Source organism: Caretta caretta, chromosome 1 (genome assembly GCF_965140235.1).
Source record: "Caretta caretta isolate rCarCar2 chromosome 1, rCarCar1.hap1, whole genome shotgun sequence".
Taxonomy (NCBI): domain Eukaryota; kingdom Metazoa; phylum Chordata; order Testudines; family Cheloniidae; genus Caretta; species Caretta caretta.
In genome coordinates, this window is record NC_134206.1 from 11,599,152 (window position 1) to 11,614,222 (window position 15,071).

Consider the following 15,071-nt stretch of genomic DNA (forward strand, 5'->3'; position numbering starts at 1 on the left):
CAACAGCCCCGCTGAGTCTCGTCGCTTCCCAGGCCCGGCACGCAGGACCTGAAACCCTGACACTAAACAGATCCTCTCCGCTGACGCTGCTCTGAATAATGGGAAGCTGGGACCATCTTCCAGGGGAGATGTAAACACGGAACACTTTTATCAGCCCCCCGCCCAGCCCCGGATCCAGCCTGGCCTGGGCCATCTCTGGCTGGAAGGAAGCCCATAAAGACAGTTTGCTCTGGCGCTCTGTCAGATTATTGCTAACCTTAAAATTAGAGTTAGATTGCCAAAGACGCCATAGTAAAAGGAAAGGACTTGTGGATGAGGAAGCCACACTTTTTCCCTTTCTCCCCTTGGCTTCAGAGGGTGGTGAGAGGCTACTTCCCTGCCCCGACAGCACTTTCTTCCCCACAATGCAGGGAAGGGGGCAGGGAATGAGGAGAGCCTGGATTCTGCTCCCTACCCCGACCAATGCACCAGATGTGGCCCACCTGCCCCGGGTAGCCTGCACAAGGGTGTAAGGGAGGATTCTGAACACCTCAAATCCATCCCTATGTGAGCACGTTGTCTAAGCCACAATGCAGTGCTATACGTTTGGAGCGGGGGGGGGAGGAGGGGTGACAAAAACCACTAGGGTTTGATGGATTTAGCTCAGATTTCTATGTTTTCCTGTCCTGTCATGCAGCGGCCCGGACGGCGCGTCTGTTTCCAGTAGTGAGGTGGAATAATAATAGTTTGTACATCTACAGCAACGTTCCTCTGAGGCCATGAAAGCTCGTTACACACAGTAATCCTAGCGCCCCCGTGAGATGGTCTCCACTTTGCAGAGGGATACACTGGAACAGAGAGACTAAGGGTGTGTCTTCATCGCAGAGTTAATGCAGGAGACCAGCACCTGGGTCCGCGCACCCAGTTCAGCCTCGCCTGGGTGGGCGTGTCCCCACGGCCTCCTCACAAAATATCATGTGATCCAGGAGCTATTTCCAGCCCTGCCACGCTGTGAGGCACTGAGCCGGTCTCAGGGCCACCCTGTGCTGCTGTGAAATGGGGACAACCATTTTTGCCCTCTTTCACCAAGTGTTTTGACATCGCTGGGGGCAAAGGGGGTTCTGTGGGCCAGCTCCTCAGCTGGCGAAATTGGCACAGCTCCCTTAATGTCCGTGCTGACACCAGTCGGTGATCTGGCTCTATTGGGCATTGTCTCCTCTGGGTTTGTACAGATCCCGGCACACGGGGGCCCCGTTCCCGATTGGGCTTTTGGACCCTCTCCTAATATAAATATTTAGAGCTAAGAACAATGTTATAAGTGCAGAGCGTTGTTATGATTACTGTTTCCCTCACGCCCTGACTGTCCAGAAGCAGAAGCCTCGACAGAAACTGAGCTCCCAGAGAAACAGAAATGTGGAACAAAGAAATCTGCTCCAGAAATCCACTTACCTGCACAGCGAGGGCAGCACTGCTGTGGGTCAGTGACAGGCTTTACACAATGCAGGGCTGGGCACTGGATTTGGTAACAGCTCACATTCACATTCTGTTTGCAGGGAGAGAGAACAGGGCTGCTCAGGGACAAAAATCCTTCCCCCCCAGTCCTTTATGAAGATGCTGCCTTATTTGGCCTTTTGGACTGAGCCAGAAGTGGAAGGCATTAGGCTGAGTTACCCCAGCTTAGGGTCTGGGCAGTTGTATTTAAATTGTTGAGTACCACCGCGAGCTGCTAACCAGCGTATGATCCTTGACCAGTACAATGATTATGAGGCTGTCTGACCGGTTACTAGAGGGGCCAGCTGGCCTGTAAACATTCTGCCCCGTGCCCCGATCCTGTCAGAGCTCCCTGTTCATCCAAACAGTGCAAAGCCTCAGCATTGCTTGACTCTTCACTAAGTTGATCTGATCCAATAGGCTCCATGGTCTTGTACCTGGGGCACTGCTGTGGGACTCAGGAGACCTGAGATCTACTCCTCGCTCTCCCTGTGACCTTAGGCAAGGCACTTTCCGTCTCTGTGCCATTGCTTCCCCTCCCACCCTTTGCCAGAAGCTGGGAATGGGCAACAGGGGATAAATAACTTGATGATTTTTTGTTCATTCCCTCTGAAGCACCTGGCATTGGCCACTGTCGGAAGACAGGACACTGGGCTAGATGAACCTTTGGTCTGACCCATCATGGCCGTTCTTATGCCTATTTGGACTGTCAGGTTTATGGGACTCTCTGTTATTATGTGTTTGTGCAGGGTCTAGCACAATGCAGCCTCAGTCTTCTTTGGGGAATGTCATCCTTTGCTCCTGGCCCTGGCCCCAGGGACCCGTGTGTTTGTCACTCCAGACAGGCTCTCCCTGTGTCTAGGAGGACTCAACATAGCAGAAGATGCAGAAGCTCCAGCTCCAGCAAGTCTCCTCAGCAGGATGGGCTACTGCAAGGCCATCACCCCCTGTTCTCCAGTCCCTCCATTAGCTCCCAGTCCACTTCCATTGCTAGTCCAGGGCCCTGTCCCTGAACATCAAAGCCCTCAATGGGTCAGGACCCCACCACAACTCCACCCATAATCCACCAGCATGGCTTCCCGGGAGAATGCAGTTTACGAAGCTGTGAGAGCCAGTGATAAAGTTTTGCCATCCGGGGGATTCAGTTGTGAAATGAGTTTCCAGAAAGGATGAGGCTAATCCAGCAGCTGGTTACCCTTAAGCCAACTGCAGTTTGCCATCATAACTGGGCTGATTAAAGGCCGCCAAAGCAAGGTTAACGCCCAGCAGCCCACTATAAACAAGTCTGGTAACCAGTGACACCTGTTCTCATATTGTAGATCAGCACGACAGATTAGACTGTGACGATATACCTCCAAACAGGTGCATCGGATGCAGTACGTCAGCCCCTGGGGTTCCAAGTAGGGATGCCAGCTCTCTCCTGGACCGTACTTCTTGCCATTAAAATCACAGAACATATCCGGACCTGAAAATCAAACAGGCAGACGTTATGCATGAGAAGGGAGCGCTCTTGGAAACGCATTATCCTTCCCCAGTCGATCAGCAAGGTTGAGCCAATACTTTCTAGTGTCCGTGTTAAAATGCAAACTCAAGCTTTTCGATTCAGAGTGTGTATCCTGGCGGTCCGGGCACTGACCCGTGGGACACCAACATTCAAGTCCCTGCTCTGCCTGCTTCAGAACAGAGTTTTCCATCCCAAATTGTTCTAAATCAGGCACACCAGGGACTTAGGTCTCCCACATCCCAGGTCAGGGCCTTAACCCCTCAACCATGCGACATCAGTCTTTTTTACCAGAAACTGTTGAAACCGATATATCTCTGGACGTATGCCGTGATGTAGCCATGTTGGTCCCAGGATATTAGCGAGACAAGGTGGGGCAGGTCATATCTTTTACCTCACCAACAGAAGTTGGTCCAATAGAAGATATTATCTCATCCACCTTGTCACTCTAACATCTCTGGACGTTTAGGCTTCAATGAAACAAGATCTTGTGGTGAAATTCCATTTCATTGGCAATGTTCCGACCAGCTCTGTTTGTCACGCTCTCTCATCCTGGATGCCCCATGCTGTGTTGCCAGCAGCACTGCCAGGATAAGGTGTCAGGCAGAGAGATCTGAGACGGCTTTAGTGTTACAGTCTGGGAAACACGTGGCCAGAACAGAGTCAACTTCAGAGGGTCACAGCTTGCAGGACATGCAAGGGTTAATCCAGACAGTGAGTGAGACGCAGTGTTGCCAACTCTCATGATTTTGTCATGAGACTCAGGATAATTATTGTTTTCCTTAAAGCCCCAGCTCCTGGAGTCAAGTGATAAGTGATGATTTCAGCCTTCATTCTTAAAGAAAAAGTAAGTTTCTAGCCCTCGCAGCTGTGGAGAAAGCTTCAAAATGTGACCCCAGTGCACCCTGAAGTGTCAAAAAGCAGAAGGCAAATAAAAAGAACCCAAATCAATTATTTTCACATAATCTCATGATTTCAAAGCCAATGTCATGATATTTGATGAGCCTGACTCATGATTTTTGAACATTTGGGGTTGGCAATCCTGTGAGAGAAAGAAAGGGACGGAGGGCAGATGAAGAAGCAAGACAGGAACGGACGAGCCAGCTGAAAAAAAAATTGAAGGTTTTTTTTTGCAAGAAATGTAGACAAAAATGAAAATGGTTTTGTTTTCATTGAAATTTTTCCTCCAAAAAATTCAGGTTTTCCTTGAAGGAAAAAAAAATCAAAAACTGAACATTTTTCAGGTTTTTTTGGTTCTGAACATTTTGGGGGTTGGGGGGATTTTTTTTATTCTTTATTTTTGTGGTTTCCTTTTTAGGGTTTTTTGGTCAAAAATCGGAAAATGTCGAGGACACGATGTTTTTCAGAACGTTTTTCACTTTTTTAAAAAAGCCACTTTTTGAAAGAAAAACTTCAGCTGCCCCAGCCTCCACTAAGAACGGGTGCTGTGCCGCTACGAAGTGCTGGACAAGCAGTTAAGGTCTCCAAACACCCCCTCTGAGGTAGGTGGATATAATCGCTGACACACTGGGAACAAAAGAGGCCTGACTTGTAGCCCCCTGCTCTAAACTCAAGAGAATTCTCCCAGCCCCTTTTCAGTAGCAGTCGCAAACCACTGGGACCGTCTCAGTGCGGTGTACAGTGCAGACCTTTGTCTGATCCTTTCCACCATATGCGCCCCCAGCAGAGACAGGCCTTACCAGGGATCAGACTGGCTCTTCAGTCAGGAGAGATTTGTTCCATCCCCCCAAGCATTCCTAAACAGAGCCAGCCAGTCTCTGCCACTGTGGACGTCTGTGGGAGCGTGAGCTGCTAAGATTGGGAAACTGCTCTCTCACTCCATCCCATAACACGCTGTGAAGTCGCTGTAGATTTAAATGTAGTGAGCCAGACCCATCCCTGGCATCACTCTAATGACTTCACTGGAGTTGGACCAAATTCATCCCTGACGTCACTGAGTGCAGGTGAATCTGGCCCAGCACTTGTCTCCGTGTAAAGAGAATTCCGTGTTGTGGGATGGTAAAAGGAGCCTTGCAGCTCGTGGGACCGTTACTCAGCATCGCCTTCTAGCTCGTGACTGTTTCACATCAGTAGGGCTATCTGAAACCATTTTTAGCTGAAGGTTGTTACGTTTCAGCTGTGTCTTGTCTCTTTCGATGGGCTCTGCCTGGGAGGTCATACAGTAGCGAGCACAATGGGGCCCTGATCTTAGCAAGGGCATCTAGCCGCTGCTGTGACGCAAATAATAATCATCATAGTAATGCACAAGGCTAAATGGTGTTAGCGCTCCAGGATACCACAAGCGGCAATGGTTCATTTACTGTCCCCTGACATTTTCAGGGAAGCATTTTCCCTCATCAGTGTCTTTTTAGAAAGGGGCTATATTCCGACCCCCTTGTGCGTGTGGATTTCCTTGGGACTAGTAAGGTTTAATGTCAGCAACAAACGGGCGTCACTTTCGAGTAGCTGCAGTGACTCAAACTGGGCTCCTGCAAATTGAGACACTCACAAGTAAAGGCCCCTTTTGAACAAGTGGGCCTGAGTCTCTGTGTTCCTCGGTTTCCATGGGCCTGGTTTTCAGAGACGCGGAGCCCACACCGCTGCCACAGACCTCAAGCAAAGTCACGAGTCCCCAGGTACGAGGGGAAATCAGGGAAAGCTGGCCTAAGAGATAGTGAGTCAGTGGCAGAGCTGGGACCCCAGGACAGGCTGCCCAAGGGCCACGCTGTCATTGCCTTTTTCACATGCTAAGGACTCTACTGAGGCTTTTCCTGCTAGCCATGCTGCAAGGGGCTCCGGGGAGAGGGGGGACCACAGCAGCAGCTGCTCCCAGAGTCCCGGTGCGCTTTGGAGGGCCAGCAAGCGTTTCCTCCTTCCCAGCCCTGACCCCCGAGCCTGGGTGGAAGGGGCATAGCCATGGTCCGACATCCCCCATGTCCGTTGGCTGCGCAGCCCCACTCGCAGTGCTGATCCCTGCTGCTTGGGCGCAAGGCGCTGGGCCTCTTCCCTGCAGGCGCACAGGAAGGGGGAGGTGGCGTCCTTTCTGCTCAGGAGCATCCCGAATCTGGGTTTAACCCCTTAACAGCTGCCATAGGGAACCGGCCAATGGATAAGGGAAAAGAGCTGCACTCACCACCTGGCACAGTCAGACCTTGGACTGAGGCGCCCTCTGGATTCACTCCAGACTTCTAGGCCCAGCACTGCAGCCTCCCTCGTGCAGGGGGAGCACACTGGAGGGGGCTCCCCACATTGCACCTCAGCCTCGCTCCAGCGTTGGCTAGCGGGATGACCATTGAACAGCGCAGCACACTGAGACCCACTCCCACAGCGCTCCTGAGCTCTGCCAGCTTGGGAAGGGAGGAGGCCAAGGCCAGGGGATCAGACATTCGACTGAGCTCAGTGCTGCCACTAAGTCACAGGCCGGGAGCCTTGTCCCCTCATCTTTACGGTGCCACCAAGGACGCTTTGTCAGCAGTTACAGCAGCTACATTTGGGACAGGATAACCTGAAGGATACGTGCAATGGGCCCGATTCACTGACATGTGATGGCACCTCCTTGCACCACATGGCTCCCCGCACCCTTTCCACTATTACCCTCGGGTCCCACTGCAGAGGGGGCTTTCTAACTCCATAGGACTTCTTCAGCGGGACGCCAAGTCCTGAATAAGCACATCCACAGACTTCTTTCCCTGTTTGATGTTCTGCCACCAGGGCCCTCTGCCACGACCGAGGCTGATGGGGTGTTCTCCTGGGTGGATCCACCCAGCCCGGAACTGTCTGGCCTCTAGGAAAGCAGCACTGAAGATTCCATTTTGATAGATCCCAGCGACTTGAATGGGATTCTCTTTCTTGTACCCTGAGCCGCTGCCCTGTTTGAGCCCAGCTGACAACAGACATGAACAGTTGCTCGCAGAAGAATTCAGCAGGGCTGATAAGACTGTGCGGGCCAATTGCAAGCAAGGCTGGCCATGATCCTGGAGAAGAACTTGGCTACAGAACAAGCTGAGTTCGGACACACATGTAAGATGGAGACTAACCTCAGGAGGAGAAGACAGCTAAACAGGCTAAGAGACAGTGCCAGCAAAGAGTGACCTTTGGTCCATCTTGGCCCAATCCTGCAAGGTGCTTAGCTGACTTCAACTGAGGTTGAGGAGGCTCGGCCCTTTGCAGGAATCACTCTGCATCGAGCCCTACGGGACAAAGCTGGATTATAAAAGACATATGTGGAAGCGATGAGTGAAACTGAATGAGATAAAGCAAAGGATGGAAAGGACATGGAAGGGAAAACAGAAAGGACCTAAACTAGGAGTAACTCCACTGAAGTCAAGGGAGCTAGATTGATATAAATGGGATCAGAATCAGGCCCAAAACGTACACAGGTAAAATTACTGTATTCCAAAAGAGTTGGGTATGCTACAGTCATAGAACCATAGACATGTAGGGCTGCAAGGGACCTCGAGAGATCATCTAATCCATCCCTCCACAGTGAGTCAGGACCCAGTATACCCAGACCATCCCTGGCAGCTGTTTGTCCAACCTGTTCTTAAAAACCTCCAGTGAAGGGGATTCCACAACCTTCCAGGGAAGCCTGGTCCAGAACTTAATTATCCTCATAGTTAGAAAGTTTTTCCTAATATCTAACCTAAATCTCCCTGGCTGCAGATTAAGCCCATTATGTCTTGTCCTCCCTTCCGTGCACATGGAGAACAATCCATCACCATCCTTTTTAGAACAGCCCTTAACAGATTTGAAGACTGTTATGAAGTCCCCCTCTCAGTCTTCTTTTCTCAAGACTAAATATGCCCAGTTTTTTCAACCTTTCTTCATAGATCAGGTTTTCTAAACCTTTTATTATTTGTTGCTCTCCTCTGGACTCTCTCCAGTTTATCCACGTCTTTCCTAAAGCCTGGCGCCTAAAACGGGACACAGTATTCCAGCTGAGGCCTCAACAATGCCAAGTAGAGTGGGACAATTACTTCCTGTATCTTATATATGTAACCCTTCTGCCAGGTGGAGCCGGCAGCAACCAGGGTCGGGTTCAATACCTAGGGGTTCCTTTTCAACATTACAACACAGAACCGGCTCAAGCCCCACGCCGTAACCTGGGAAAATTACACACCATTCCAGGGCGCCTCTGAGAGGCAATACTTCCCCACTCGCAAGCACAGAGACTGAGTGTAGAAAAGAAACTTTTAATGAAAGGAGGGAAGTCACCCGACGTTAATTAGGGGAAATGCCACAAGCAGGATTCATAAACATAGAACTGTGAGCAGGACACCCACCTCAGAGTGCGTGGGGCAGAGCCTTACGCCTCATGTTCTTGAGTTCTACAACCAAAAGTTCCTTTTCAGTGCCCCTCTCTGCTCCATCACCATACCCCACTCACACTGGTTGTCCGTGGTCAATGAGGATTCAGGGTTCAGAGGTGCATTTGTGTGAGTTCACCTCTCGCCCGGGAAGAAGGCACCTTGCTCACTCCACTATCTTAGCACTTGCTCTGGCTGGCTGCCCTGTCAGCTGAAGTTCCTCTCCACTAGCTGCCCCACCAGCCACTTGTTCCACTCCCACCGGCCGCTTGTTAACCACTACGGTTAGCTGCTCCTGCCTGCTGCTCATGCCGGCTGATTGTCAGTTACCTTCTGCTACTACCTGCTCTCTGCTGCAACCTCTGCAGGTCAGTCTTTTAGTGGTTGTCAGCTCCTAGTAATTTTCAGCTTTTAGCCAGCTGGGCAAAAATTCTGTCCCACCGCAAGTGATTTCAGCTCTCATTTGAGCACTTAAAATAACAAAGGCTCCTAATGGAGCCTATTTAGCTCTATCTTTGAACAGTGAGGAATAAGAAACTGGTTAAACCAGACTTAGGGAGATTCCACACCTCCTGGCTGGGACACCTGTCCCCACCCCTCTTACTTTCACAGGGCTCTGGCATTTGAGCCCCTGGCTTAACAAGGTCCTTTCAGCTGAGGGTGACCCCCTCATTTGGGACAGGTTAAGCACAGTTCTGCTCCCGTTTATTCATACAATAAAGATAACAACACTGATAACAGCATTTCACTACCCCTGCATTCAGTACTAAAGTGATTTGTAATCCAACACCAGCCAAAGTCGATCACTTTGAGCAACACCACTCTATCTGCCGGATATCTTGGCACAGTAGGTGTGTTCATTTTACTGTACACACAGTAGGTGTGTACAGTTTACTCCTGAAGTCTCTCCCCACTCCCAGCTAGCTGGCAGGGGAGAACTCATTCAGACCCTGCTTACAGATACAACACAATAAACTAAGGGTGTTCTTGGGGTTAGGCATTGGAGTAGGACATAGGTGGGCCCACATGCAATTCCCAGCTCTGCCAAAGAGTTCCTGAGTGAATTTGGCTGAGTCACATATAAGCATCTGCGCTTCAGTTCCCTGTCTGTAGGGCCAGCAATTCTGTCTTGCGTACTTAGATTGTAAAATGATTCTCAAGTACAGGGGGGAATCATCAGCAGTTCTCTCATACCAGGTTTGCAGCCTGTCTGCACTGCTAGAGCGTGGCTTAGAATCTCATCTACTTTTTTCCACCCAGTGTTTCTTCTTAGATTTCAATACAGGAAACAGAGCACAGGAACATCACACTTTTGTGCCAGTGTCTGAAATGCCCACTTTCATACACCCTGAAATAATAATATTCACAGCAGGGCTGGCCAAAAATGTGCTGACAGAAAATTGGGTTTTTGACAAAAAAAATTTGGGTGGAAAGTGTCTGTTTTCCTGGAAACTTTTCCTTTTTTTAAAAAAAAAAACTGAAAATAAAAAATGTTCCAGTTTTGGGCCAAACATTTTTCCGTTTTGGGCAATTTCTGGCTGTAAAATGTCAGCCAAAACCCCCTGAAAAATCAAACATTTTTTGACGGAGAATTGCTGAAAACCAAAAACATTTTCAGGTTTTTGACCGAAAGTTGAAATTGTCCTCAGGAAAAAAGCCATTGTCCAACCAGCATTAAAATCACAGGTCTATATATTGCAGAAACCTAAAAGCTAGGGCCCAGATCCTGCTTCCGTTGAAGTCTATGGCAAAACTCTTATTGACTTGAACGGGAATTTTCCCCAAAGACAGACATATTGGTTGGATAATAGTATGTATGAATGACTGAAAACTGACTCTTGCATATAGTATAGTAAAAGATACTACACATGTGTGTGTGTATGTGTTGTTTGATATGGTCACTTAATCCGAGCCAGACTGATCTCAGTTACACCTGTGTAAATCTGGAGTTTCTCCACCAGAACCAGTGCAGGTGCTCCGGATTCACATTGGCGTAACTGAGATCAGAATCTGGCTGGAAGCATGCCCACTTCAATGCATGCCAACAGGCAGCTAGCAGTCCTAGAGACTGAGTGGCTTCTGCTCTGTCATCAATAAGTACACACTTGTCACTGTACGTTATTAGCTGTTTAAAAGTGCTTAAGCCACCCTAAATATTTCAGGTGATTAAACAGATTATGTCATCAGGAGGATTTAAGGTCGCTTAGGTGATGATGTTGCCATAAGGCAGCTGAAATTCTTATGCCACCTTAAGGATTTACAGTGCTTTAAAATCTTACCCCAGTCTGGGGCTGTCCCGTGGTTCCAGGCGGTACTGACTGGTGTCTTCACTTTCAAAGCCGCAGTGCCCAACCCCCATTGACTGTCAGTGGGAGCAAGGTGCCTTTGAGCACTTGGGGTGAAATCCTAGCCCACTGAAGTCAATGGCATTGACTTTGCCAGGATCTCACCCTTATGCTGCAGCAGGGACCTTTGGAGGATAGAAATGGCTCAGCTCTGGTCCCAAAGCCCAGCTGCTCAGAAGCCAGCCTCCCTTTTTGTGAACAGAGGTGAGCTGCCTGGCTGCTTCTTCTTCTAAAACATCCTAGCGGCTGTTCCGCCATGAGGTGCCCTATCGTCTGCTGGAAGCTCCTCTGCTCCACAGCACACGACACACATGCTGATGTAACACCCCAACCGCTCCTCTAACCTCCCTGTGGAACAAACACCCGTGCAGTCCGGAGAGCTGAGCCAGGGTAGCTGCCTTGTACATGGAGGGATGTGTCACATCTTGTAGGCACATTCCCCTACCAGCTGAAAGCAAGATGAGCTCAAATCTTGCCACTTTCAGCATAAAGTGTATAATCATTTCCCTGCTTAGCCATCCCCCTCAAGACCAGTATCTAGAGAAAGGTACCTGCCCGGAAGCTGCTGCCATAGACGCCGACTCAGTGGGTGCTCCGGGGCTGGAGCACTCACGGGGAAAAATTGGTAGGTGCTCTGTACCCACCAGCAGCTCCCTGCCCCACCCCACCCTAGCTCACCTCCACCTCCTCCCCTGAGCGCACCGCGTCCCCACTTCTCCTCCCAGGGCTTGCTGCCATGAAACAGCTGTCTGGGCCCCCCCGCCCCATTACTGCACAGTTGGCTCAGCATGGGAGCATGAGCTGAAGGCGGAGCTTGGGGCAGAACTGGGGAGGGCGAGGGAACTGGAGCAAGAGGCAGAGCTGACCTGGGGGTGGAGAGGGAATGAGGGCAGAGCTGGGCTGTGAGCGGAGTAGAGGACAGAGTGGGACTGGGTAGTGCTCCTACCCTGCCCCCTGTGGGGCTGGCTCAGGCCCCATTACACGCCCTCCCCCCCCGAAATGTTCCTCCATGCCCCCCTGGGGGGCATGCCCCACAGTTTGAGGACCATTGGTCTAGATGATACTTAGTCCTGCCATGAGTGCAGGGCGCTGGATTAGATGACCTCTCAAGGTCCCTTCCAGTCCTATGATTCTGTCAGTCTCTGAATTTCACTTTGGCAGTGGAAGGCCAGGTAATGTGGTGGAGAGGCTACTGGTCTGGTACTTGGAAGGACTTGGTTCATGTGCCAGCTCTGCCCATGACCTTGGCCAACTCACTTTACCTCTGCTTCTCTTCTAACCCTTTGTCTGGTGGTCTATTTGGAGCGTAAGCTCTTCAGGCCAGGACAGTCTCTCATCATATCTTTGGCAACTGCATCATAATGGGGGCTCCAGACACTTCTGTGACACATAATAACAACCAGTTAGTAAAGCAGTCGAAGTCCATTCTGACTGAATCTTGCTGTTCTAGGTATAGCATTTGGCATCTTGGTACCGATGGGTAAAAGTGGATGGATGACATCTATCCGTTGCACTGAACCTTAAAAATAGAGGCAGATATTGAGCCACAGTTGCCCTTAATTCCTTGAACTGAACAGGGCCATGGAGATACCTGGTCTATACAGCACTGTAATTACACAGGCAGGAGTAGAACCAAACAGAGTTGCAATTCAGTGTGGTGAAAGAGGGTTACGCCGTGCTTGTAGCTCCATTTTAAAACCCCACTTCTGTCTCTATTTCCATCTGAATGCGTCTCCGCAGGAGCCATAGATTTTAGAGCTTCCTGAGGATTAAACCCACCTCTGTGTTAAGACCACCTTTTGTTAGTCCCTTAAGTGACTGCACAAAAAACAGGCTTTACGTTCCATGTTTAATGTGATACAATGGCTGCATTGTCAATTACAGCAGAAAATTCCATTACAAACAGAATGGCATTCAGTGTTGGTGTAGACGTTTGCATTGCATTCTGGGTGGATCCATGGGGGTCTCCATTCTCTCCAAGTCTGTGGTCATTCAGTTCCCAAAACCACTCACGTAACTCACGCCAAACCAGATAAATCAACAAACTCATCTTTCCCACCCCGATGGTTCGGAGCGACAAGGTCTTAGAGCAAATGACCAACGGCACAAGGACTGTGTTTATCTACGCAACTGCAGGAAACTAGTAAAAAAATAATAATTTTCAAAAGGGTGAATAATGACTTCATTTTTCCCTGCTTGCAGCATCTTAATGAATTATGCCGAAGATGAAGAAATATAGTTACCTTAATATGACATAGCTTTGCTAAGCTAGCAGACTCCCCATGCCAGTTGGCTGGATGGTTTAAATGTTTAATCACTCGTCTTTCACAAGTGGAACTCTGGTTTGAATCCAGCCCTAGAAAGCAAGCCTGATTAATGTCTGCAAAGGTCCTGCCATTAAAATTACAAAGAACTGGTAGTTTCAGGCACCCGTAGACACTTGTCCGCATCTCAGCAGCACTCCAGTGCATAGTTGGCACCAAGCGTATGGTTGTTTGGTTAAAGGTGATCCAGAGATGTAATGAAGGAGGAGGCTTAGAAGCTTCAGGGTTCAGATCATTTTTTCCCATGCCAGTATAATAATTTCATTTTCATAGGTCAAATGTTGGACATCTTCCCAATTTGCTCTGAGCGAAAAGCCATTTGGGGCTGTAAATTGCCACTTGGGCTCCAGTCTCCTTATTTATTGCCGTCTTCAGCAATAACACGCTCACAAACGTCATGTTGTTTTATAAAAAGAGGATTTTCACGGTGAAGACTTTCAAATATTAAGTACCAAATGAAAAACCATACCCTGGCTTCCCATTCCAATGGCTTTCACTGGTTTTCCTTACGGCGGCCCACATGTCCCCCTCTGAAGGAGGAGAAAACAAGACAGCCTTCACCCCTTAAATCTGCACAACTGGGAGCGCCACTATGGGCCTCCCTCTGATGATCTGTGGAGCTGCAGAGGTTTGGAGGTGGCACTTCAGGGTCTGGAGCTGGAGAGCAATGGTTGGATGGGCAAGCTCCCCTTTGCAGATGAGGACGTCTCCCCTCTATGCTCACAGCCCAGCTGGGAGAGAGGGTAGAATGATAAGGTCCTGGCAGCTAAAGCCAATAGGACTGTGCAGCAAGGGGAACAAGAATAATACTTAGCAATTATCCTCCATTTTACAGATGAGGAAACTGAGACTCAGAAGAGTTAAATGACTTGCCCTAGCTCACACACTGAGCTCTCACGATTCCCAGTCTCCCTAATCTCAAGACCTCACGGTGAAGTGAGGGTCAGAGACCCATCAGGGGTACACCAGGGTCCACATTGTTCTGTGTGGATTTCTCAGCAGATTCACTGGTGTAACTGGCACAAAATCCTCCCTCCTCACAAGCAAGGAGAACCTGTGTCTTTATGTGATACCTGCTACCTTACTGCATTTGGGGTGCTTGTTTTATGCTTCCGCGGGAGGGTAGCATGTGGTTGAAGGGATGCTAATTCCCAGTGTGGCTAATGTTTAAACAAGGTCTTACTCCAGCATCCTCCTGCAAGGAAGTCCCAATGCTAAATCTGCGATGTGCCCAGATCAGTGTCCATTTGCTGACACTAGAAGGCAGGATTATGATAACAGGGCAGGATCCAGCAGAAAGAGAGCTTGAGTTGGGAGGATGACAACTCTTCATGAAAAACAAATAGTTTGGGCCAGATTCTCATCCCCGTGCTCATGTCAAGTAGCACCATGGATAGCCACAGAGTAGCCACATTATGTGAGGGAGCATTTTACTCCTACTTTGTGCCAGTGTAAACAACTCCACAAGGTTTAAAGCAATGGCCATTCAAGCCCCTTCGTCTTTGCAGGCAGTGATAACAGCAACGGTGACTCTCCTCCTTCCATTTTCATCAGCTTTACTGGGTGTTGTTCAGTGGAGTTACTCCAGATTTACACCAGTGTAAGAGACAGCAGAATCAGGCCTTTAGCATTTACAGATCACTTTACGAGCAACAGGTCCCTTCCCTACCGCTGCTCCCATTGGCTCCAATGGACATGCCTTGCATAGACTAGCAAGACTCAGCCAATGATTCCCCACCAAGCCCCTCAGTCCATCAGAGATGAGATTTGTTAATCTTACAGAATCATAGAATTGCAGGCCTAGAAGGGACCTCAAGAGGTCATCGAGTCCAGTCCCCTGCACTCATGGCAGGACTAAGTATTATCTAGTCCAGTGGTTCTCAAACTGTGGGTTGGGACCCCAAAGTGGGTCATCACCTCATTTTAATGGGGTCGCCAGGGCTGACTTGGACTTGCTGGGGCCCAGGGCCAAAGCCCAAGCCCAAGCCCCATCACCTGAGGCTGAAGCCTGAGGGTTTCAGCCCTGCCTGTTGGGACTCAAGTTACAGGCCCCTCTGCCCGGAGCTGAAGCCCTTGGGCTTCAGCTTTGTTCCCCACCCCGCATCAGATCAATAAAGCTCAGGCT

The 15,071-nt window shown here is 49.5% G+C and overlaps 1 protein-coding gene across 2 annotated transcripts in view; it reads right to left on the minus strand.

Moving 5' to 3' along the window:
* Positions 1-15,071, minus strand: part of CHRDL2 (chordin like 2) — a 65,430-nt gene that overhangs the window by 35,831 nt on the left and 14,528 nt on the right. For both annotated transcript variants that reach the window (XM_048838960.2, XM_075125875.1), the window contains exons 2-3: positions 2,823-2,935; positions 1,429-1,522 (exon numbers count right to left, since the gene is read on the minus strand). In XM_048838960.2, coding sequence (XP_048694917.1) covers positions 1,429-1,522; positions 2,823-2,935 — 207 coding nt within the window. The remainder of the gene's footprint in view (positions 1-1,428; positions 1,523-2,822; positions 2,936-15,071) is intronic.